Below are 26,852 nucleotides of genomic sequence, written 5' to 3' on the forward strand. Positions count from 1 at the left end.
GTCTCTGAACAAATGGCCTCATAAACCAAATAATTGCAATGTAAACTCAGTCTTCCAATGGAAATACAATTTTTTAAAATCAATTTCTTTCTATTTTGTGAGAAATTATCTTTTTTTTTTATTTTGTGAGAAATTATCTTTTAAACTGTATGTGATAAGTCTCTAGCTTATAACAGATGAATCAATGAGTTAGTCAAAAGCCAGACTGGCTCAGTCAAGTTACTCACAGGTAGCATGATATCATGTATTTATGTATTTTGGGGTGATGTCTGCTAAGGAGGCCTCTGCATGCAGTAAAGACTATAAAATTTATGCAAAGAATGCAGCTAGCCTTAGGGGAACAAAGCATTCTGTGCTCTTTCAAACATGCAAAAATGGTTGCATTGTAGAGCTTTTTCTTCCCCTGCAAAAATTTGAATGATATTAAATAGATGGTTTGAATTTAGAGTTCACTAGAACATAAGTATTGAACCTAAGAGGTAATGGAATTTTTGAGAATATCATAGAAATATAAAATACTGGCTCCCAACTTATCTTCTATTGTTATTCGTTAGTATATTTAAATATTGTTGTTCAATTGTGGGACTGAATGAATTTTTGATCAAAATATCACATCCTTTGTTACTATTCAAGAGATTATTCTCAGAGTTTGATTTTCTAGTAACACAGTAAGCATGTAATGTACTTGCAGCAAAGTGAAAGTGGCTCAGTCGTGTCCGACTCTTTGCAACCCCATGGACTATACAGTCCATGGAATTCTCCAGGTCAGAATACTGGAGTGCGTGGCCTTTCCCTTCTCAAGGGGACCTTCCTGACCCAGGAATAGAACCCAGGTCTCCCACATTGCAGGCAGATTCTTTACCAGCTGAGCCACAAGGGAAGCCCCAGAATACTGGAGTGGGTAGCCTATCCCTTCTGTAGGGGACCTTCCCAACCCAGGAATCGAACCGAGGTGTCCTGCATTGCAGATGGATTCTTTACCAACTAAGCTATCAGGGAGCAAACTTCAGACTAATTCAGTACTATTAGTATACATTTTTCTTAGATTTATTAATCTATTTAATCCTCACAGCTACCTTATAAGGTAGCCACAGAGAATGGGAGTGACTTATGTAAGAACACACTGGTACATATGTTCTTAAGTAAGGCAGTTAATTTGAATATTAAGAGCACATGTTATATGTTAATATGAGGCAGTTGATTTGAATATAAGCACTCTCATTCCAGAGTTCTCACCTACCTTTTTATTTTCTTTTGCTAACCTTTATGTTCTTGAATCACTATGGCAGATTGCTCCCATGAATTGGTGGAAGGATCTGTAATATATACACACAGGTGGATTTACCTAGAACATTATGCTTTGGTAGGGAGTCATTTTCTTTTTACATACAATTTATGATTAGCCAACTTCAGTGTTTGTATGGAAGGCATTACTTTTGCTAGCTACTGGCTTATAGTGAGTGGATTTTCAGTCATGTATTTGCACTGATTATTGACGTGGTCTTATTAATCTTATTGCTTCATGGAGAACATTGGTCTAATAGATGAAGGACTATTTTCACTGATTAAATCCAAAAGCTGCAGAAGAATACTGAGTTCATAATCATTTTCCAAAGATTAAGTAGTTATGACACAAGTAACCTCAAACACTGCGCATTTCACCATTTTGCATTGTATCAAGAATACTTAAATCCATGTGCCTTTTTAGCATGGAGGAAAATATCTCATGAAACTGCAGGTTCTCTACTATTGTTCTGTTTTGTTTAGATGACAAATGTGACAACAGACTATTGTATTGACATCATAAGGAAATTTGAAGTTTCTGAAGAAAATAAGGCAAAAAATGTCCTTGGCATAGAAGGTAAAATAATTAATACTCTTAATTTCTCATTTCTCCATTCAGTATTGTTAAGCTACCTTCTAGCAAAATTTTTAGGAAAAGAAACCGGGAGATATCCTTGGAATTACAGATGATTCAAACAAAATCCACAACACACACATAATTTCCTACAAATCAGATGTCATGATCTTGGTGTTTCTCCTGCTTTTGCAATGACAATAGCATTTTCCACTCTGAGCAAGTCAGCTTGATGCCACTATGTATAATATATGCCAAGAAATATTTTGACTTTTCTTAAATGCCCAATTTTTAGAAATAGTCTCAACCTAAGGAAGGAGAATTTGGTCTTAAAAATAAACAAACATGTTTCTTTTAAAATGTTGGCAACTAACTTGTTTTATTTAGTTGGTAGTGGTAGAGAGGTTGTAGGAACTGAAAATTTTGTTAATGACTATCTCATTTTATAGTTGAAGAAAGTAAGGCTTAAAGAAATTAAGTAATTTGCCCACAGTTCTATACTCAGAATCTAGCTCCTAGGTTTTTACATATGAATGAAATGGTATGTATATAGCTGCATGTATTTGTAAGTTCCATGTATTTAAAATATATAGGGAAATGAACTGTAGTCTGCTACCCAAAAGAGAACACGTCTTAGGCAGAACAGATAATCTTAATTTAAAAAAAAAAACCACTGGCACCCCCCACTGCCCACAAGAGCATTTGAAGCCATGTTTTATCTCACCAGTTTTGATTGTTGGCCTCCTATTCCCCAAACAGGTTCAGTGTGGACAAGGGGGTTTTGATACTGTATGTTTACTTCCGGGGACAGAGGCTAATTAAAATGAAGAGAAATGATTTAATGTTTATAATTAAAAGCTATTTTAAAAACAATGAAAGAAGATAAACTACTTTGGACCTTTCTTTATCAATAAATGAATCACTTCCTTGGTGTAGGGCCTTAAGAGATGGAATTAAACATACTTTCTAAGTTATGTCCATAACCATGAAGATAAGCATAAAGAAATTCTCCAGAGTTTCCCAGGATATCTACCGGTGGTTTTACCACAGGATTTTTGAAGAGCTGAAATGATTTACCCTAGTGATCACTGGCATCCCACTCCAGTACTCTTGCCTGGAAAATCCCATGGACAGAGGAGCCTGGTAGGCTGCAGTCCATGGGATCGCTGACGGTCGGACATGACTGAGTGACTTCATTTTCACTTTCAACTTTCATGCATTGGAGAAGGAAATGGCAACCCACTCCAGTGTTTTTGCCTGGAGAATCCTAGGGACGGGGAGCCTGTTGGGCTGCCGTCTATGGAGTCACACAGAGTCAGACACGACTGATGTGACTTAGCAGCAACAGTGATCATTTAAGTACTTGTAGGACATTTACATATTTGTTGATATATTAATGAATGCCTCTCCTACCCAGACACTTATGTTTTTGAAAAGCTGTAGAAAAACTGATAGAGTTTTCTACATAATCTTATAGCACTTTATCACTTTTATCAAATGTGCTGGCCATTAGCAGCATCTTCCCAAACCAGCTTCATAGTCAAATAATCATACCCTGATTTTAGGCTATGCCTAATTCCTGACCTTTACCTCCACTATGACACAGACAATACTGTTTTTCAAATCAGCTTAACAACCTATCAGATTGCTGTTGATCAGTATATCACTTTGGATAAATATGGCTTTAACACTGCATCCGGTAGGTCACACTGCATACTCACAGCTGGAGCTCAGAAGTTACTGAATAGCTTTGCAATAAGCTGCTCACTCCCCCAATCAAAATTCTTAAAAAGTCTGTTTTTCTTTAGGTTACATTTAAAGTGCTATTCCCCAAAGTCACACTGCAGTTTTTGACACTATTTGACCTGGGCAATCCCCCTATTGCCTCAGTATTCCCTGCAAAGGTTGTCCTGAAGGTAAATAAGATAAGCACTCTGGACAAATTTTGATCTCTTTTGTACTCATTGGAGTCAGGTAAGTATATAGGCTTTATTTACTTATTTATTTTGAAGACTTTTTTTTTTGTTTTATGTGGACCATTTTTTAAATCCTTTGTTGAATTTGTTACAGTACTGTTTCTGTTTTAGATTTTGGTTTTTTGTCCTCGAGGTCAGTGGGATCTTAATTCCCCAACAAGGGGTTGAACCCACACCCTCTGCCCTGGAAGGCAGTCTTAACCACTGGACCACCAGGGAAGTCCTTGGATTCGAAGCTATAACACTTCCCTTTCTCTTCCAAAGGCTTCACGAACTTCATGCGTAGTCCTGCTTGTGACATCTTTAACCCCCTGCATCATGAAGTGTACCAGGACATGGATCAGCCACTGTGCAACTACTACATTGCCTCCTCCCACAACACATACCTGACCGGGGACCAGCTCCTGTCTCAGTCCAAAGTGGACATGTACGCGCGGGTGCTGCAGGAGGGCTGTCGCTGTGTGGAAGGTGCGTGCCTTGTCTGAGCACCAGTGTGTGTTGATGAATATGTCCTTTGGTCAGTAAAGTCTAGTGGAAATAATGGAGACCTAAAAAATGTACTCACACTAATTAAAATCATTTTCCCACTAATTATAAATTGGTTCTTCTTCTTTCTTTTTTTAAAAGAGTGAGCAGGATGGTCACTGTCTGTGATCTTCCTTTCTTTTTAAAAAAACATTTATTTATTTGGACATGTGGGATCTTCCAGTTATAGTATGCAGGGTCCTTTTTCAGTTGCGGTGTGCAGAATCTAGTTCCCTGACCAGGGATTGAACCCAGGCCTTCTGCATTGGCAGTGCAGAGTCTTAGCCACTGGACCACCAGGGGAAAGTCCCCCTGTAAAGTCATTCTTACTTCATAATCCTGTCTCCCCCTTACAGTTCAAGCAGAGAGAGAGATATGTACTAGCAATTGGGAGGCACACCTTCAGGTGCTGAAAAATTGTGATGAACATGGAAGTTTTTCCTAGGAAGTTTTTTGATTAAATGATGGTAAAAATAGTTTAGAATAACTGTTTATTTTTAAGATACTTAATGATGTGCCAATCAGCCAACAATTATTAAAGTTCTAGGAGGTTCCTGGGGGTGAGGACACAGATGTGAGACATAGTTTCTGTCTTTAAGTAGCTCACATCTTTAGATGTGTCTAATAGAAGAAGTGGACACTAAAAACAATAATATGGTGTGAGAATTCTACCAGTTGATGCATACGTGGTAGAAAGGGGGTACAGAGAGTGAAGGGGTGAGGTAAAATGAGATAAGAAGTCAGTCAGGGAAAATAGATGGGTCTGTGAGAAAGGGTATGAGTGCTGTGATAAGGAGCTTCAGGTTTAGCTTTGGTAATAAGGGTCCAGTGAACTGTTTTAATACCTACAGTGATATGGTCACACTTGCAGTTTAGAAAGATTGCTTGGGCAGCAGTGTAGGAAGAAATTGTTTTAAGTGATACATGTTTGTAGAGGGGTAAGAGAGGTGAAACTGGGGCAAGGAGAATCGTGGGAAAGCTATTGAAATGATTCAAAGGAAGGATTATAGAAGATTAGATTATGAAAGCTTAGACTAAGTGAGAAAGAAGCTTATATGGATATTAAAGAAGTAAATTTGCAGGACCTGGCGAGAAAAGTGAAGGAAGTAAGGCATGCAGGGGAGTGCTGGAAGGCGTGATGGAGCCATCACCTACTCTGGGGCCTGAAAGGAAGAGAGTGGATGAGTTCAGCTTTCCCTGGGTTGGGTTTATAGTAACTCTGTAACGTTTATCTAGACGTTCCTATCAGTCAGTTAAATAACAATGTTTGAACTCAATAGAAGGATCCAGACAAGATAAAGATTCCACAATTCCGAGTTTCCTATGTGGTAGTTTATGAGATCACTTACAGAGACCTTCATGTGTAAGTGTAGGTGAAAATGTACAAGACCACTTGGGGGACTGCAGTCTCTCAAATATCTCCCTCCCCAAACCTGCATCAGCAAATTCATCCTCTATGGTTCGGTGTGAAGTTTTCACTGTTGCAATAGTCTATGACTGGACAGCGAAAGTCAAGCTGCTGTTTCTGGAAGGTTTTGTTGAGAAGAAGAAGTGTATTTATCTGGGAGACTTGGTCCGCTTTGTACATACTCAGCTTCCTGTTTAAAACTATGGTGGTCACCTTAGCTTTTAATGTACTGGGAAGAAACAGGGAATTCACCATGATTTCATTCCCTTTTGTGGGCTAGGTTCTGGTTAATTGCTTTCCATACATTCTCATTTAGTTCCCACAGTACTAAGGAAGATGGAGTGATCTCCTTAAGAAGAGGGGTAGGGTTGGTGACTCAAGGTCCCGTAGCTGGCAAGGTTGGAAGCTGGTATTTCAACTCAAGCTGTCTGACTGCGCCACTTTGCTTCTCCAGGAAGCCTGTGTGGTCTTTGGAGGAACAAGCATTGAATGACATGACCAGCCCAAGGTGAGGTCAAATGCAGGCCATCTGATCACATAAGGAAGGCCAGAAAACATAATGCAAAGCACAGAGGGAAGGTTGGCTTTAATAGGAGGTATTTGCTTGGCATCTAAATATCTACCTGTTCCTAAAGACTTTAGAACTTGATAACCTGATCTTTTGTGCTCTCCTGACAATTTGTCAGCCTTGTAATATGAAGATCTTAGCTTACACTTCAATCTTGGGTCCGGAGGCACCTATCTATAGAGCCCCAGCCATGCTTTATCTACTTTGGGTCCAGATGAAGTTGTTTTTATTGTTAAGCAGCTGCAGCTAGGATTTAAGGAGCCTGATTTATAGAATGTAGCAGGTGGTGGATTAAAAACTGCAGGCCCACAGATTATTTTCTGAAGCAGATCTTGTCAAGTATAGTACTTAGAGGAGGAGAGTAATGCTTCTGGACAGTTTCTTCATGGTACTGTGACCTGAAGAATCTCTCCACTTTCAAGCTTCTGTGTTGTTAATATTGTGTTTTCCATCCCTACTAGTTCAGTTGCAGCAATATCCTTGGTCAGGGTGTATATCATGTCATGCGGAACACTAATCAGTCTTGTTTTTGATAAAGTGGGTTTGTCAACAAATCACATAGACAACATTTTTCTTTTTTACATGGCCTTTCACTTCCCTTGATTTTCAGCCCTAGTTGCTTAATAAATATGGATGTTCTGTCCAGGGGATTTTCACTCTTATTATGGAACTGATGTTGCATTGCCATTATAATCGGTTTACAGCTTTCCCTGTTATCTCTGGGAGCGCTATCAGGGTGGAACATTTCTAAATTCCACTGTGAAAAGCTGTCATGTTAACCTCTCAGCTGGCCCTCAGATCTGACCAACTCTTTGTCAGGGTGCTTTTGGGGGCCTCTATTGTGTGGTCTGATTGAAAAAATGGGCTTGGCTATCTCGTGGCTAGGAAACTGGTTAGAGGATTTCTACTTTGCCAACGTTCTCGTCACAGCACTAGCTCTTACAAGAGGTCTTCATGGCCATTTGAACTCAGCTACAGATGCTGAGGCTGAAACTCCAATACTTTGACCACCTCATGTGAAGAGTTGACTCATTGGAAAAGACCCTGATGCTGGGAGGGATTGGGGGCAGGAGGAGAAGGGAATGACCGAGGATGAGATGGCTGGATGGCATCCCCGACTTGATGCACATGAGTCTGGGTGAACTCTGGGAGTTGGTGATGGACAGGGAGGCCTGGCGTGCTGCGATTCATGGGGTCGCAAAGAGTCGGACATGACTGAGCTACTGAACTGAACTGAGCTGAACTGATGGATGCTAGTCATTCACATGGCAGCACCATTTGGGAGTGTTGTTTTCCTCATTTAACAGACAAGTGATAAAATAGACCTGAAAAGTGAATGTTAGGAGACCATCCTCAACTATGCAAATTCTCCTTATTATAAATGTTAGCAAAAGAACACCACATGACTAATGTGGTTACTTACGAAGAGATATTTTTAGGGGTATATGATAATCAAGTTAGTGTGGCATTGCCTACTACTTTGCATTCTTTTTCAAAAGATAGTAACTCATTTATGAGGAACCCTGTTATGCCCTTTTTCTTCTAAGATGGGATATAAATTGGGGTATATTGGTAAGTTACATACTTTTGAAACATCTTTATTTTTTTCATGTCTGTATTCAAACAAAGAATATAAAATACATGTCAAAAGATGGATGAAGCTTCTCTTCTGAGAAGATACCTTCATATATTTGACTTCATTCAGGCCCAAAGACTTCCCTGGTAGCTTAGTGGTAAAGAATCCACCTGCCCGCACAGGAGACACAGGTTCGATCCCTGGGTTGGGAAGATCTGAGAAGGAAATGGCAACCCACTCCAATATTCTTGCCTGGGAAATCCCATGAACAGAGGAGCCTGGAGGGCTGCAGACCATGGGGTGGCAAAGAGTTGGACATGACTAATGCTTTTACTTTCAGGTTCTTGTTGGTATTTGAATTTGTGACCCCCTATCATAAGGAAGGGCAACGTCATGAGAGCTGGCAAGGTTATCTATGGGGGGATCCTTGTTTAGGATCCTAATTCTTAATTGAGGATTTGACCCTGGATTGGGACTGAAAGGAGCAAAGTGAAGGAGGACGTGTCAGTTGACCTTAAATGAAAGAAGCAAAGACATGGAAGTAGGGTTGTATGTAAGGAAGCTTGCCCAACTGGAAGAAGGCTGGTAGTTTGGTTGTTAGGAGAAAAAAATGTTTGACTAGGATATTAATTAATTAGTTTTTTAAACAGTTAAGCCTAAAATCCTAGTGCCTTAAAACAACTGAAGTTTAGTTTTTATGTGAAGTCCAAAATAGCTGTTCCTAATGGGGGAGTCTTTCAGGCAGTGATTTAGGGGTGCAGGCTCTTTCCCTCAGCATCTGTGCCATCTTCAGCACAACTTCCAAATCACAGCAGAAGAGGGAGCATGAAGGACTGTGTAAGGCCAGACGTGGAGGTGGTGCACATCACTTCACCACATTTCAGCAGCATGTCCTACTGCAAGGGAAGCTGAGAATTGTAGTCCAGCCCACTCCAGTATTCTTGCCTGGAGAATCCCATGGACGGAGGAGCCTGGTGGGCTACAGTCCACGGGGTCGCAAAGAGTTGGACACGACTGAGTGACTTCACTTTCACTTTCACTTTCTGAACCAGGGCCAGAGAGAAGACAGGCTTAGCTGAATGGCAAGTCTCTAGCACCAGAGATAGATAGGGACCTTGGAGTTAAGCAGGCAGCAGCTTTCATAGACAGTTTATTTATACATTTAACATATATCTACTGAGTACATAATATGTACTGGATGCTATGTTATGCACTGAATATGCTTCAAAGCAAAGTAATGACATGGAGAAAGCAGTGTTTGGAGAAATTAGTCTGGTAGTGGAGTGTAAAACAAGGGAAGACAAACTCTGAGTCAGGGAGGATGATGAGGAAGCTTTTGTGTTTCTTCAGCTGGGGGCCAGTGAGTTTGTCCATACACATAACAGTATCAATAGTATCAATAACAATAATGATTACTATGTGCCATGTAGGATTATAATCAACTTCACAGGTACTTATTTGTAAATCACTCAAACTTATGATTCAAGTCTTGTTCTTAGTTTTCCTTTTATGGATGGGGAAGCAATACTTTAAATTATTAAATCATTTGTCCATGTTCACGTAACTCTTAGCAGGGCCTAACGATTTGGACTTCAGAAGTCAATGCTATTTTAGAACTACTGTAGAATTAATAAAATGGAAATAAATCTAATGAAAACATAATGAGTTTAAATGAACAATAATGAAAAGCCCTGGTTTTGATTTGAGAGGGTCATTGAGACTTCGTAAAAGAACAGTAAAGTGAAAGAAGTAAAATTAGAGAAATAATCTGATAAGAAATATCACTATCTTCAAGCATACTCAGTTGGATTTAGATCAATTTCTTTTTTTTGAAAACCTTATTTTATACTAGAGTATAGCTGATTAACAGTGTTATGATAGTTTCAGGTTAACAGCGAAGGGGTCCAGCTATACATACCCATATATCCATTCTTCCCTAAACTCCCCTCCCACCCAGGCTGCCACATAACATTGACCAGAGTGCCCTGTGCTAGACAGTAGGTCCTTATTGGCTATCCATTTTAAATATAGCACTGTGTATATGTCCATCCCAAACTCCCTAACCATCCCTGCCCCGGCAACCACAAGTTCATTCTCTGAGTCTCTTGGATTTAGATCAGTTTCTAATGAGAGTTCTTGGTAAATGCTAAGCTGATTATTACGACCTCCTTTTTAACTGTAAGCATTCACAGTAAATCATTTATAATCTTTAATTCCTTATCCTGATAAATATACCAGAACACTCATTTTGGTCTGACATATTTGTCATGATCATCTCAAACAATAAACTTAATACGTGTCTGATATTTCCAGAAATATTGGGAAATACCAGAAACTTTGAGTTGTTGATGTGATGTCCTTTTTCTGGCAGTTGACTGTTGGGATGGCCCGGACGGAGAGCCAGTGGTGCACCACGGTTACACGCTCACTTCAAAGATCCTCTTCAGAGATGTTGTGGAGACCATCAACAAGCATGCCTTTGTGAAGAATGAGTAAGTCAAGCACAGCGGGGAATCAGGCTCAGCTGGCCCACGGGACGCTGCCTGCTGTAACTTGGCCATCAAACCATATGCTTCCTTGGAGGCTACATCTCCTTTTCTCCTGCCCCAGTTCTCTCCCTCATTCCCAAGGAAACACTGAACAAATAACATGGGCCCCACAACCATGCTTTCTTGTGCTATCTTCATTCCTTACCCCATTCTCTCTCAAGATGCTGCCTCCTTGCAGCATGTTCTTCCAAAGAGTGACCTCAAGCCCAGGGAGTACAGTGTCCATAAAGTTTAGAAATGCGGATTATTGTACATAATAAACAGCTTATCAGTATTGTTCAGTTCAATTACTCAGTCATGTCTGACTCTGCAACCCCATGGACTGCAGCACGCCAGGCCTCCCTGTCCATCACCAACTCCTGGAGTTTACTCAAACTCATGTCCATTGAGTCAATGATGCCATCCAACCATCTCATTCTCTGTCGTCCCCTTCTCCTCCTGCCCTCAATCTTTTCCAGCATCAGGGTCTTTTCCGATGAGTCAAGTCTTCACATCAGGTGGCCAAAGTACTGGAGTTTCAGCTTTAACATCAGTCCTTCCAATGAACACCCAGGACTGATCTCCTTTAGGATGGACTGGTTGGATCTCCTTGCAGTCCAAGGGACTCTCCACACCACAGTTCAAAAGCATCAGTTCTTTGGCACTCAGCTTTCTTTATAGTCCAACTCTCACATCCATACATCAGTATTGTATGCCAATAAAATAAAATAATAATGTCTTGGTTTCCAGACTTGTTGGATGTCCTATATATACTGCAGTGTCTGGAATCTTTATGTCACTTGACCCTTCCTTGGCATGGGATGACGGTGAACATTTTCTCCTTAATACTTGCTTTGGGGGGGGGGGTCTTCTATTAAAACACCCCCTCCTCTATTGCTGCCATTGCTTCTCACTCTCTTTCTTTAGCCCATGGTCTTCTAGTCCATTTTCTCACTCCTGTAATAGTCACCATTTCCGGGACTTCTCTGATGGTCCTGTGGTTGACTCTGCACTTCCAATGCAGGGGACGCAGGTTGGCTGCCTGGTTGGGAAACTAAGATCCCACATGCCAAGTGGTGTAGTCACAAAACAAAGAAAAAAGTCGTTATTTCCCAACGTGTCTTTGGTCTACTTCTTGGTTATTTGTCAATTACATATCGAGAATGTTCTTCCTAAGTTTCAGAGATATATTGAAAAATTCTTAGTACAAATTCATCTGAGTATCTCATAGGTACCTGAAAACCAACACATTTCATTGTTTATTCAGACATTTACTTAGCTATTTAATGGTGCCTACTCTAAGCCGGGCATACTATAATAGGTGTAAGAAGCCACAGCACTGAACAAGGATAAAACTCCTGCCAGCACGGAGTCTCCATCCCAAGCTGAACTCAGCATCTCATTCTGCCAAGCTTCCTCTTGCTCTAGTTAGGAAGGTAGCACTGCTTACCAGTGATTTTATAGGAACTGGGAGTTACTCTTGATTCAGCCAGTCTTGTCAGTGCTACTTGCTAAATTATCTTTTGACTCCATTGCCTTCTCTTCATTTTCACTTCTCTTTGGTTCGTCCTCCATGCTGGAGTAGTATCTTTCTTTCTGAAAATATAAGCTAATGTTGTAATTCTTCTTTAAGTCCTTCAAAGGCCCCCTGTTGTACAGTCATGCCTTCCGTGCCGGCCTCCTCTTGCTCTTCTATGTCACCGTCCACCATTGCTCCACAGGGACTTCGGCTTCTGCCATCACTGACAGTTTCCAGAGTCCCTAGGGATCCTCTTGCTTTCACAGCCTCCACCCCACCCCCCATCAACCCCCTTTCCTGTGCCCTTCTCTCTATCTGATAGTCATCCCCATTATTCCACCCCCCTAATTCTTGCTCATCCTAGCAGACTGCTTAGGCATTGTCCCTTTGGCAAACTTACCCATACCACAATTTGTTTAAATTCTCCTTTACTCTGTCCTTAGCACTCTGAGCATATTTCTGTCATATCATACAGCACTTTCTTGCAATTGTTGGTGACTTGGCTCCTTTTATGTCTTTAGGATCATGAGCTCATTTAAAATATGTGGCTATGTATTATTCTTTAAAACAAAACAAAACAAAACAAAACTTTGCTCTTTTGGCGGGGGAGGAAGTGCTGTTTGTGACTTGTGGGATCTCAGTTCCCTGACCAGGGAGTGAACGAGAAAGGAAGGAACCTGGGGCACCGCAGTGAAAGCCCAGAATCCTAACCACTAGGCCACCAGGAAACTTCCCCTTATTCATTTTGTAGTGCCTGCAATATACCAGATATTCAAGAAATGACTTCTGCATTAAAAAGAGGCAAATTAAAACTAACAGTTGCGTAAAGTTAATTTTATAGACCTTAGTGGCCTTTAAAATTTCTAATGTTTGGTCTTCTCATTAATTAAATATGAAATTAAAATGCTGTTCTGATAAGAGACACTTGCTGAATAGCAGGCTTGGTTTCTGGTGTCTTCTACCTGGAAGAATCTTGAGGACTAACTTATGATGGATCATTTTACCTTGACTGCTCCTCAACTTAGCCAGGTTGCTGAAGGATTTGCCCCTGAAGTAGAGCCTTGAGAAGACCTGCTATCTATGTACTCTGGTGACTTGACCATGCTAACTTCAAGTTTGGAAGACAACTTAGGAAAAAAGGACTTTGATTGAAAATAGTCAAAGTTGTTAACACCTTTTAAAAGTTCAGTCTTTTTCTTAAGTTTTAGTTGCATCTTTATACCAGGGTTTCTCAAGCCTTGGTGCTACTGACATTTTGGGCCAGATTATTCTTTGTTATGGGGAACTGTCTTGTGCATTGTAGGACAATGAGTACATTTATGACTGTGCCCCCTAAACACCAGTAGTAGTCCCCACTCACAACACTGTGACCACCACAAATGTCTTCAGATGTTGACAAATGTCCCTTTGGGAGGGGTACCACACAACTGCCCCTGCCCCCGTTGAGAAACAGTGCTTTATACACCAAGCATCATTAGATACTAATAGACACAGACTTTTTGTAAACAGATTGATAATTTCCAAATTCATTGCTAGAATTCCCTGATGTGATTTCATAGACAACTCAGGGTTGCTAGTTTGTTGTTTTTTTCTCTTTCTAACATACTGGGTGAAACTCACGTGAGGACACAAGAGTAAACAAATTATAGTTAGGCAACCAAACCACCTCAGCCACAAAGGTTCATCTCTTATATTACCTCTGGCATGAGATTTACTAATGAGGATAGAATGTAATTTCAGAAGGTCACAGCCTGTATTGTGGAGCTTGCTTGTTATATAAGCCCAGAAATAAAACTTTTTCTCCACATAGACATATTAGGCAATTTAAATATTGGTTTGTATGTTATGAAAAAAAATCTATTGCCTATTACTTCAGAAGATATATGATGGAAAACTAGGGGAAAAAATAAGCCTGAATTTGTTTTTCCAAGGAAAAAACAAAGTCAAAAGAGGAGTAAGGTCATGTAATCATTCCTGGTTCCTCAGGCTGTCTGTGATAATAACTTCATTGGGGTCTCACATCTCTGCACAGAAACCTGGGTGCCGGAGGAGAATGCCTGCATTTTTTTTTTTCCTTTTTAAAAGTAAAGACTAGTATATAATTCTGTACAAATGACTTTGAAATGCCTGATATAGGACACTATAAGACACAAATTCCATTATGTTATTTTATCCTCAATAGTAATTTTCAAGCTGGGTACTAAATATATATTTTTAGAGTAAATATATGCACTTAATGACAGTGGCCTCCTAGATGTTTCTAGAATTTGAATGAATAAGACAAAATTACATTATGAGTTTTCTTTCTTTATGTTTCTTATATCTCAAAATTTTCTCTCTCATTTTTTCTTGTAAAAGAGACATAATGTATGTTCCGTGTGTGTGCATATATATGTGTGAGGGAGAGAGATGCAAAATATTAGACTAAGTCATCCCATGTGGATTGGTATTGAGTTTACCCATTATGCCTGGAAATGTATATTTGGCCAGAGGTGTTTTTTAAAAAATGTGTCTCTCATTGTTTTCATTTTAGAAGCATTTTAATCATCACCTCTTTAACAAATACTGTCACCAGGCTTGTAAAAACACAATGAACATGGAATGATTTTCAAAAGTCCCTGTGAGTTGCTATGGTCGATGCCTTTACGATGTGCTGCTGTTTTTTTCAGGTTTCCAGTCATACTGTCCATTGAGAATCACTGCAGTGTCCAGCAGCAAAGGAAAATTGCTCAGTACCTGAAAGGCATATTCCAAGACAAACTCGACCTGTCATCTATAGACACAGGAGAGACCAAGCAGCTTCCAAGCCCTCAAAGTTTGAAAGGCAAAATCCTAGTGAAGGTAAGTACCTCGAAATAAAAAGCACGCATGACCTACTAAGCCCTTCCTCTCTCAAAGGCTAAAAATGGGTTTATCAAAAGAATAATAGAGTCAATAACAGTCAAGAGAGAAGGATTGTCTAGACTTGGGCATGCACCTTGTTCCAATCTATTTATAGTCATACCTTTAGAAAAAGCTTATTACTGACTGAACATGTATTTTGGGGGTTGTTTTTATGAAGCAAGAACATCAGTACTGTGAGCCAAATGTTGAATGTTTTAGTGGTAGTTCACACTGGAGAGAAGCCTGTATACAGGAGACAAGCATTACATGAGAGGAGAGGCTCCTTCTGTCCATATCCAGAAGCATTTCTTTCAGATTCTTCTCTCCCATTTCAAGCTCCAGTAACTGTCTGTCAAAAAAAGTCTTCATGGTTGATCAGCCTGGGTTATGTAAGTGAGAAGAGCTGGCTTCAAAGTGGAGCACAGGCACAGACATAACGCCCCATAGGATTCGTGTGTGCGGAGGAGCAGTAGGCGAATAGAATGACATTTCATGAACAGATCTTCTCAGAGAGGAAACCTACTACCTGAAATGAATATTATTAATACAAGGAGTAGCCGGGAAGACAGCTTTCTTGAGATTTCAGATTGCTGATGTGATTCACTTAATCCCAGTTAATTTTGTGTATTTGGACTAAAAACATTTTGGATAGTTGTATTGTTTTGAAACTGAAGACCTAAGGAAAAGCAGTAGAATATTGATATTTAAATGGAGTTATATTTTACTTTAAAAGGTGTGTACAAAAAACAAATAGCACAGTGGAGGCTTAGGAAAGTCAGACAGTGTGATCTCATAGCGAGACTAGAACTGGGGTGTTAAGAGAGGACAGCAAATGGAAAAGTTGTATTCATCTTTGAAATTGGTCAAAACCTGTTTTTCTATCAGTTAAATGAAAATTATAGGCTGAATCCATCAAAGAGATGTCATTGGGCATGTGTACGTGTGAAAGCATTTTGAATAAAAGCTCCAATTATATAATGCAAGAAATGATGTTAAGGTCAGTGTTCCTGAAATCTTGCTAAAGTAAACTCTTACGGTGAAAACTGGGCTAGAAAGTTGGGTTAGAAAGCTCAGTGTCACCTTTATAACCTTGTAAATGTTTTCATGTCTTTAGCCGAGCAGTCAGAAGAATAAACACCGAATGAGTCCATTTGGACAGTGGAACCTAAGGAATATTTGATATAAACTCATTGAGTTCCCTTCTACATAACTGGGCTTTGGGTTGTTGGGCACCGAATGTCTGAAGGCTGATGGGCACCAGGATGAATCAAAGCCAAAAGACCTGAGACACTTATTGGAAAGAGTGGCAGTGATGTGGGCTGTGGTATTTCACAACAGCTGTGGTCAATTTGCTGGTAGTAACCATCTCCAAACTTTAAGGAGACTTCCTAGATCTGTGGGGGCAGAAAACTCCCATTTGAAGCAACGACAAGGGAACTGATTTTCCTAAGTTCCTTTAGCATCTGAGCAATCTTTGGCATTGCTTAGATGCTAAGATCCTTTAGCATCTCTGATCTCAAAGGCAGTATTTGAATGACTACTTACTACTTTGGAGATGGACAAGTTGTTCATAATTATAACTATATACACATGCCTTCCCGTATATTTAATGCATAACAATATTCTTGCCTGGAGAATCCCTTGGACAGAGAAGCCAGGCAGGCCACAGTCCATAAGATTGCATAGAGTTGGACATGGCTGAAGCGACTTTGCATGCATGCAAGTTTGCTTTTGAACAAAAATAGTAACAAACTTAGTAATTTTCCTACAGGCTCACAGCTGAAAGAAACCTTATCTAGCCCAAGCATTTTACTTCTCTAGAGATATCACAGAGTTGTTAACCACTCTTCTGGGGCCATGCTGCTAGATGCTAAGAGGTGGCTATGGTTCCAGTTTCTAGACATATTTCCGTATACCATGGAGGAATCAGTCTAATTCTTGAGTGTAACTCCTGCATGAAATAGTGTGTATGTCAGAGGGGGACTTTTAGGTCATTCTTTGTTTACAACGAGCCACTGTTAAGTTCATAAAATTCTACCTTGCCTGTGTGCTTAGTTGCTCAGTCGTGTCCAGCTCTTTGCAGCCCTTTGGACTGTAGCCCACCAAGCTCCTCTCTCCATGGGATTATCCCAGCAAGAATACCTTAGTTTATTCTATAATTTTCCTTATGAGTAACAATGTTCATGAGAGGCATTAAGAAATAATGTTCTTTTCTGTTGCTTTTCTTCCTATCTGCCTGGAAAACATGTCTTTCAAGGACCAGGAACATGAAAAAAGCTAGCAGAAAATATGGCCCTCCTGTCTTTTAATGAGATAGTAAAAGGAATGAAAATGAGGATGCCTTGTGAATACTCCGAGATGGCAGCTTTCCTTACCCTGCACCCACTGCCACATTTAAGTGAAAGGACTTTGAAGTTTTAGCGCTGCTGCCAGGCCTGCCCATCACTACTGCTCATGGTGGTTACATTTTCCTTTCTTTCTTGTGGTATCAGAACCATGTGCAACACTCCAGAATTGCTACTGCTTATTTGGTATCACCTCACACCCATCGTGGAGAAGGAAATGACAACCCACCCCAGTACTTTTGCCTGGAAAATCCCATGGACAGAGGAGCCTCGTAGGCTGCAGTCCATGGGATCACGAAGAGTCAGACATGACTGAGTGACTTTGCTTTCGCTTTTCACTTTCATGCATTGGAGAAGGAAATGGCAACCCACTCCAGTGTTCTTGTCTGGAGAATCCCAGGGATGGGGGAGCCTTGTGGGCTGCCGTCTATGGGGTCGCACAGCGTCAGACACAACTGAAGTGACTTAGCAGCAGCAGCAGCAGCACACCAGTCAGAATGCCTGTCAACAGATAAATGGATAAGGAAGTGGTGGTACATATATACAGTGGAATATTACTCAGCCCTAAAAAGAAACAAATTTAAATTAGTTCTAGTGAGGTGGGTGAACCTAGAGTCTATTATCCACAGTGAAGTTGAGTCAGAAAGATAAATACAAATATTGTATATTGACGCATATATATGGAATCTAGAAAAAAGGTACTGATGAACCTATTTGCAGGGCTGGAATAGAGACACAGACATAGAGAACAGACTTGTGGGCACAGCCAAGGAAGTAGGGGGGATGAATTGAGAGAGTAGCATTGAAACATCTACATTACCATATGTAAAATAGATAGCTAGTTATATAAACCATATGTATAACACAGAGCTCAACCCTGTGGTCTGTGACAACCTAGAAGGGTGGGATGGGGTTGCGGGGGGAGATTCATGAGGAAGGGGGCGTATGTATACTTGCGGCTGGTTTACTCTGTGGTGTGGCAGAAACCAACATAACATTGTAAAGCAATCATCCTCCAATTAAAACCAGTTGAAAAAGCATTGACTAAGATGGTATTTCAAGAGAGGGAATTGCTGTCACTAGGTTTTAAATGTCGTCTGTACAGCTCCATCTTGGTGTTTGTCATTGGGCTCAAAACAAATTTGACTGAATAAATTAATTGGTGGTGAATAAATGAAGGAGGTTCATATATCCCTGAATATGTCTGGTCACCACCTAATTGAGTACCTTATTTCCGGTACTGCTAGACATATTATCTTAGCTATTCTACAATGCTCTTTAAAGTGAAGAGATATAAAACTTATTTTATAGGGACCTTCTATCAATAAGACTTAAAGTAATATATAGACATCAGTACCTTAGTTCCAAGCTACCTTGTTATTAAAGATATACAGGAAGAAGTGAAAATAATATTTTGCTATTCTAAATTAGAATCATAGTAAAAATGTATATATATACTCATAATTATATATCTACATTATGTATATTCTTATGGCAAAGAATGTAGTTTTCACTTCGTGAATAGCACTTACAAACAAGAACTGTATTACATAGTGGTATGAAGGCAAATTAAATACCAACTTTTTAAACTTATAAACATCCTTTTGTAATTTGAAGAAAATATTTACGTATTCAAACCCTGAGTTTGGATTCTTAATATAGATTTTGTTTTTATTACACAAATGATTTAACCAACTTTGAATTTATCACTATGCGAAGCACTCAAGGCCAAGTGCTTGGGTATCAGGGAAGGCACAGGAAAACTGGGAGGGAGGAGTTCTCTGAAAATCTGACTATGCTGTTGGCCCCGCGGAAGTAAGAGAAGCGGATGAGGGAAGATCCAGGTGCCGAAGGTGGGCCAGCCATGGTATGAAAAGCAGAAATACTAGAAGTCCCTGGAACCTGAGTTTAGAAAAGACAGCCTGGTTAGTTGTTTGGGAAGATATTTAGAAATGTATTATTAATTTTGGCTGCCAAGCATTTGCACATCCTTCTATGTTTAAAGAATTTCCCCCAGCTTTATGTGTTTAGGAATCCCCTCATAGAACTAGAGTTATTAGACAATTTGCTTTTGCTGTCTTCCGTTCATTAGAAGGAAGCACTCGGTCCAGCCCACAATCAAGGAGGAAGAATTCTAGAAGGGCATGAAAAACCGAGAGGAAGGAGCCATTGTGGCTGTTTTAGAGGCTGCCTACCACTGTGACCTTGGCCGCTTAGCCACAGAACCTGATTCTGTCTCCCCACACCCCCAAGATTTGGGGAGGGATTCATTTTCCTATTAATTTTCCTTTCTGCTTGCAAGTATGATTCTTTACCGATATAGATGATTAGCTTCCCTAGCAGCTCTTAACAGGCCGCTGGGCCATGCCTCCTGGTATTTACTTTTTCTTTTTCTGAATATAAATTTGGAAATGTAGGAAAGGAGAAAATAGCTATCATCCGTAGTGCTGTTATCCAGAGATTTGTACTCTTAATAATGGACCATATTTTTTGCCAGGGTTTTTCCTTGAGTTTTTATACATCACTGAGATCATAATGAGCATGTAATTCTATAACTTGGGTTTTCTACCCTTTTGCCATAGGAATCCCCCCTCATTTTCCAAAAGCCCCTGATTCCTGAAGTATGTTAGTGATTGGTTGTGAGGGGTGAGCTCCAGCTGGGCAGGCATATCATTGCACTGTCCTCTCATAAAAACTGGCCTGCTCTGTGCAGAGGGGATCCCCAGCAGGAGGGAAGGGCACTTTGAATCTGCTCAGGAGAACAAACTGCTCTAAGGACATGGGGTGGGGTGATGCCTATTATGGCAAGTCATATATTCTCAAACAGAAGCCTGGTCTGACTTTCATTTGTTAATATAGTACCCCTACTTGTCGTTTTTCAGTTGCTATCGCATCCAACTCTTTGTAACCCCATGGACTGCAGCACCCCAGGCTTCCCTGCCCTTCACTGTCTCCTGGAGTTTGCTCAAACTCATGTCCATTGAGTCGATTATGCCATCCAATCATCCCATCCTCTATAGTGCCTTTCTCCTCCTGCGCTCAACCTTTCCCAGCTTCAGGGTCCTCTCCAGTGAGTCAGGTGGCCACAGTATTGGAACTTCAGCGTCACTCCCTCCAGTGAATATTCAGGGTTGATTTCCTTTCAGATTGGCTGGTTTGATCTCCTTGCTGTCCAAGGGACTCTCAAGAATCTTCCCCAGCACCACAGCTCAAAAGCATCGATTGTTTGGTGCTCAGCCTTCTTTGGAAGTAATAAAAATGCCTTTTCTTTAAAGTCTCTTCCCCTTTTGTTTTGTCCCTAATTCAAGCAATCTGCCTTCAAGTTAGTCTGAAGTAAGGAATAACACATTTTATTTTCATTTTTCAATTTTTAAAAATTATTTTTAATTGTGGTAAAATACAGCATAAGACTTACCTGCCATCTTAACCATCTGTAAGTATACAGTTCAGGAGTGTTAAGTACTTTCACATTACCTTGTACAGAAAGAGCTTTCCTTGCAAACTGAAACTTCATAGTCATTAAACCCCTCCTCGTCCTCCCACCTCCTGGAGACCCCTGCTTTACTTCTTGTTTCTATGAATTTGGCTACTCTGGGTACCTTATATAAGTGGAATCATATTATACTCTGTTGTGACTGGCTTAATTCCTTTAGCCTAATATCCTTAGGGTTCATCCATGTTGTAGCAAGAGTCAGAATTTCCTCACTTTAAAAAAGCTGACTAATATTTCAATGTCTGTGTACCACATTTTGCTTATCCTTTCATCCGTTAGTAGACACTGGGTTATTTCCACTTTTTGGCTATTGTGAATTTTCATTTTTATTTTGTATTTTGTTGTTTAACTGAAGTATAGTTAATTTACAACATTATACTAGCTTCAAGTATATAACATAGTGATTCAATATTTTTATAGATTAGACTCAATTTAAAGTTGCTATAAAATAATGACTATTTCCCTATGCTGTACAATATGTCCTTGTAGCTTATTTTACACATAGTATTTTGTACCTCTTCATCCTCATGCCTCTATCTTGCTGAATTTTCGTTTTTTTTAAAATTCATTTATGGCTGCACTGGATCTTTGTTGCTTTCTCTAGTTGTGGTGAGTGGGGACCACTCTTCACTGTGGTCTGTGGGCTTCTTATCGTGGTGGCTTCTGGTGTTGCAGAGCATGGGCTCTACGTGTGAGGCCTCAGTAGCTGCCCTGAAGCATGTGGGATCTGCCCACATCAGGAATTGAACCTGTGTTCCCTGCCTTAGCAGGCAGGCCCACCAGGAAAGTCCCTGTATTTTCATTTTTAAATTGGGTGCTTTGTTTCATTTCAGGGTAAGAAGTTGCCTTACCACCTTGGAGATGATGCCGAAGAAGGAGAAGTTTCTGATGAAGACAGCGCAGATGAAATTGAAGATGAGTGCAAGTTCAAGCTCCACTATGTAAGTTACAGGCTTGGCCGTAATTTTTACCCTCCATGTGCGATAGTAAAAACTGCTGCTGTGCTGCAATATTCACAAATATGGTGGCTGTAGTGTAGAAAGGATATGTATTGAAAATCACGTTGTGTGCTGGCGCACAGGACTCCCAAATGTTTACTGAGTGACTGAGTCTAGGATTGTTGTGTCTTAGAGTTGGAAGGAATCTTAGTGATTAACCCATCTGACCCTCTCTCCAGGGACCAATTCCCTCCTACTACAACTTGGTCAAAACTCAAATTGCAGTTGGAAACGTCACTGTCTGGTGAAATAAACTGACTTTAGCTTGTCACCCTGCTTCCTGCTTATAGCTCCACCATGCTGCCATTCAAAGCTGGCTCTCAGAACCCAGCTGCAAGAGGATCTGCTTCTCTAGAATGCTCATCCCCTCCCTGAGAGAATGCACCTTGGACCAGAAGATCTCCAGGTTCTTCCAGACAATGAGACTCTTGGCTAAAACTTTAATTTGCCGCATGTTAGACAAAATGGCAAAGAGCAGTTTGTCACCTGCTTGTTGCTTCAGACTTCTGTCCTAGAGCAAGGAGCTCTGTTTTTAAACAGAGCAGCACCAGTTAGCCAGGTACTCCAATGGAAATGCAAACCTGGGGGAAATGTAAGGCTTAAAGACCTCCCTATCCCCCATCCCTTCTTGACCTCCCCCACCTTCTGTAGCTCACGTGATTTCCAGGATCATGTGACGATCTGAGAGTAGCGCCTGCTCACGTTAATTTGTCGTAGAGTTTACAATTTCCTTTCTACAGAACAGTAGTATTTCTTTAGATGTCAGAACTAGAATCCTACCTCCTAAAAAAGAAAATATTACACAAAATCTTCTAATTTACAGTATTGCCCTGAATTCAATTATTACATCGTTAAAAACAGTCTTCTTTCTTTGAGATAATAATAATGGCAGTGGCTTCCTCTAGGTATTAAAGAGAGCTGGTATTATTTTCAAAGAGGGGAAGAGTTTAATGACAATTGAAGTCTCAGTAGATAGTTCTTTCTTGGCTTTCATGCATTTTAGAAGGGATGACATGGACAAGATTCAGCCTTGAAATGAAAAGAAAAAGTTACCATCTGTATTAATCTATTGCCTTTTAACAGATTTTATTAGCTCAATTAAATACCATGAATAAGGCTATGGTTACAGAAAATTAATCTAAATAGATTTACATAAGTGAAAATACAGTTAATATTTTAGTTTCTTTGTTTTTGCTCTTATAGCTACTTGCCATTTTGGTAATTACTTGTGATTATAGATAATTTAGTTCTTTTTCTAAGCTTTATTTTACAAACCAGATGTTTGTCTCTGAATTTCAGTATCTTTGCCTCTTGTTTCCGCTTGTTTTCTTGGTTGCCAGCTTCGGAGTAGTCCACAGTTTGGAAGCAATAAACAGAGTGTTTATTTTTATTTATTTATTTGACTACACCGGGTCTTTGTTATGGCTCTTGGGATTTTCCGTCTTCACTGCGGCATGTGAACTCCTAGGTTTGGCATGTGGAATCTAGTTCCCTGACCAGTGATCAAACCCGAGCTTCCTGTGTTGGGAGCGCAGAGTCTTAGCCACTGGACTACCAGGGAAGTCCCAAGGAAAGAAGAGTCTTGGCCAAGTTATGTGTTTAGGGAATGTAGTTTTTAGTGAAAATGAGTGGTGGAAATTTAGCTACTATTCAGTTCAGTTCAGTCACTCAGTTGTGTCCGACTCTCTGCGACCCCATGAATTGCAGCACGCCAGGCCTCCCTATTCATCACCCACTCCCGGAGTTCACCCAAACTCTTGTCCATCGAGTCGGTGATGCCATCCAGCCACCTCATCCTCTGTCGTCCCCTTCTCCTCCTGCCCCCAATCCCTTCCAGCATCACAGTCTTTTCCAATGAGTCAATTCTTCGCATGAGGTGGCCAAAGTACTGGAGTTTCAGCTTTAGCATCATTCCTTCCAAAGAAATCCCAGGGCTGATCTCCTTCAGAATGGACTGGTTGGATCTCCTTGCAGTCCAAGGGACTCTCATGAGTCTTCTCCAACACCACAGTTCAAAAGCATCAATTCTTCAGTGCTCAGCCTTCTTCACAGTCCAACTCTCACATCCATACGTGACCACTGGACTTACTATTATTACAATAGTATTTATTGCTCTGAGGAAACACGTTATTCTAGTTTCTAAATCTACCCAATAGTACAAAATTTCTTCTAATGTCAGTGAGCCTTCTAACTTTCTAAGTTAAATATCTATAATTACAAAAGAGAATTAGCTAAAGTGTTATGGAAGCAAATCAATTACTTCACTTGTGAAACTTTCCATCTGGGTTTATCTCAAGCTTCATAATCTCTTGGTTGATGTCTAGGCACCCATATAGGTAGACAGTTTGGAACATGATTCCATAAAGATAGGCACGATCTTTCACTTGGATTCTTTGATTTGGGCCTAAAGTGAATGTGAAGAGCACCTTACCTATAACATTTTACAGGTGTCTCTTTGTTAGACTTTAGGAGAGAAAATATATGCAGAAACCAACATTCTAGCAGAAATAGATAAGATTTTTACTCATGCTTTTCAGATCTGTTTTCTCTATTTTCTCTCTCTCAGAGCTCTTCTGAGAAAAGGCAGTACTGTATTTAGAAAGCCAAAGCATTATCCTGCAATCAGTCAATTTCTAGTTTCGCTGTCAGCAGAGGGCTCAGATGCCTTATCTGAGTGTTGAATGTAAATTGCCTGACCTAAACCGAGTGATCAGATTTCTACAAAAGCGTATGTACTGTGCATGGTTGGTATGAAACCGATAATTACCTTAGAGGAAGTTCTTAACCTCAGTTTGGAGTTAACAGAATGTGGTTAGATTTATAAGTTATATCTGAATTATTGCAACAGATAAAGATTTTTAGCTTAGCATTCAGGGATACTGGAATGCTAGCTGTCATGGGGCTTATGCAAGATTCATTTGCACACTCACCAGATTTTTATGGAGGTGCAGCCAGTGTGCTGTAGATGTTGGGCACATATTAATGAACAAAGCAGAACAGTCTTTGCCTTTGTGGAGTCTGTACCTTGGTGGGAGAAGGGAAGACAGACAAGAAACACAGCAAATAAGTAGCATGTGTACTAGGCAAGTGATAAGTAATAAGGGGGAAAGGGAGAGAAGAAATGTGCAAATGGTCTATGGAAGGTTTAGATGTGAGAGCCAGGAAAGGTCCCACAGAGAAGGTAACACATGGGCAAAGACTTGAAGGAAGTGAAGTTAGCCATAGTGATATCTGAGGAATGTTCCAGGCAGAGGGCACAGCAGATGTAAAGGTCAGGGGCAGGATTTGCGGCTCGCCCAGCTTCACCTCGGGGTTAGGAGCAAAGTGGAAGGCAGGACCCTCATGCTGGCCCTCTTTCTCCTCTTAGTCTACTGTCTAAGGAATTCAAACCCATACCCACACTGAAAACTTTTGCTCTTTTAATAAATGTTTTCTGTTGTTGAATTAATTGAATCATTTAGGCATCTGCCCTATTATTTCGAGGCTTCAGCCATAGAGAAAATCTGGCTTATGATGTAATAAGCCATAGATAAAGCTGATGTGTTCAATGACCCAGGAAGCACACAGATCAAAGACTCGGGGGACAATTTCCTTTCAGCCACAGAGCAGTAATCTAACAGATGTGATTCAGTGAGGCCAGCTCACCATTATTCATCTTTTTGGGGTCCTCTAATGTCAGTGTGCCTTACAGACTTTCTAGCCCGTATTTCAACCTTACAGATTGTTTTACTCTTCTGCTGAGTTATTTGATATCTTTTCTTCCCCCTGCACTCTCTGAAGCTGAGTTCAACCAGTTTCTTAAGCACAAATATCAAACTGTCACCTACGTGAAGCTCATCCTGTGGACACCAAGCTTTCCAACAAGTTTAAATGAGCCTTTGTAGAGTAACATGCAACCACTTTTTGTGTCGTATTAATACCCCCAAATCATATTCACTCTGCGTATGTCTCACAGTAAACACCTTAATAGTCTGCTCCCTTCTGACCACCTCAGATTGAGCTTCTTTCATAAGTTGTTCATTGTATGATTTGAGCCATTTTGAGGATTAAGAATCTTGTTGGTTGAAGACGTGTCAGCACTCAGGGAAGGAATGAATTCCCTCATGATATTGTGAGATCCCTGTTACTCAGTAAATGCCCACGTGCCAGGCCTGCTGCTGCATCCCGGTGACAAAGGGTGAGGAGTGGAAGGTGAGCTGAAAATTCCAGCTATTTTCTAATATATGATACAATTTCTTCCTCCTTGCCCTGCCAGAGAGTTAAGGTAATGAACATTTAAGGTCTAGTGTACAGTATGTGTTATCTATATGTATACGTAGGTATTTCTCTTATATTTCAAAGGTATTATCTTCTGAAAATTACCATTACTGAGAACTCAACTATTCTTTGTCTTCTTTAATTTTTATGGAAGCACAGTTGATTTACAATGTTGTGTTAGTTTCTGCTGTGCAGCAAGTGAATCAGTTATACATATATCCACTGTTTTTTATATTCTTTTCCCCTATAGATGGGTAGAGTTTTAAGTAGAGTTCTCTGTGCTATACAATAGGTTTTAATTAGTTACCTGTTTTATATATAGTAGTATGTATATGTCAATCCCAGTCTCCAAGTTTATCTCTTTCCTCCTTGTTCCCCCTTGGTAACCTTGTTTTCCACAATTATTCCTTGTTGGTAATTCATCTTCTCTTTCTATTCTAAATGTTCTGTGACCTCACTATTAAATAACTGAGAGTCAGTTATTTTTCTTAGCACTCAGTATTCACTTCTTACTAGAGAACCTATGTTTTCTTTCATTCTAGAGAAATCTCAGCCATTTTTTCTTTGAATATCGTTTTTATGCCATTTCATCATTTCCCTTTTTCTGGCAGTACAGTTAGATTTAGGTTAGAGTCTTAGTTTACTCTCTTTCTTAATTATCTGTCAATTATTCTTTAATGTTTTCTTTGTCTCTGCTGATTTGGGGTACTAGCTATAGTATTATTTTCCAATTCATTTCTTATCTCTTTGGCTATGCCTGATCTAGAGTTTACCCCAGCTATTCTTTTCATTTCAATGACTATGTACTTGATTTATAAAATGTTTTTATTGTTTTTTCATAGACACTAGTTTTTATTTTACTCTTTGGCTTCTTAGTTTCTTGTTCTTTTTATGAGACTATTTCTTTATATCTTTGAG

General features: G+C 40.0%; 1 protein-coding gene and 1 non-coding gene across 6 annotated transcripts in view; one reads left to right on the top strand and one right to left on the bottom strand.

Annotated features, from left to right (window-relative positions):
* The window catches only part of PLCH1 (phospholipase C eta 1), a 254,393-nt gene that overhangs the window by 173,846 nt on the left and 53,695 nt on the right, over positions 1-26,852 (top strand). For all 5 annotated transcript variants that reach the window (XM_060394436.1, XM_060394445.1, XM_060394448.1 and 2 more), the window contains exons 7-11: positions 1,768-1,861; positions 4,099-4,302; positions 10,283-10,403; positions 14,628-14,799; positions 21,513-21,620. In XM_060394436.1, coding sequence (XP_060250419.1) covers positions 1,768-1,861; positions 4,099-4,302; positions 10,283-10,403; positions 14,628-14,799; positions 21,513-21,620 — 699 coding nt within the window. The remainder of the gene's footprint in view (positions 1-1,767; positions 1,862-4,098; positions 4,303-10,282; positions 10,404-14,627; positions 14,800-21,512; positions 21,621-26,852) is intronic.
* On the bottom strand, positions 4,590-4,663 carry TRNAG-GCC (transfer RNA glycine (anticodon GCC)). Its single transcript has one exon. It is a non-coding gene; the product is annotated as a tRNA-Gly (tRNA).

This window comes from Ovis aries, chromosome 1 (assembly GCF_016772045.2).
Source record: "Ovis aries strain OAR_USU_Benz2616 breed Rambouillet chromosome 1, ARS-UI_Ramb_v3.0, whole genome shotgun sequence".
In the NCBI taxonomy this organism is placed as follows: domain Eukaryota; kingdom Metazoa; phylum Chordata; class Mammalia; order Artiodactyla; family Bovidae; genus Ovis; species Ovis aries.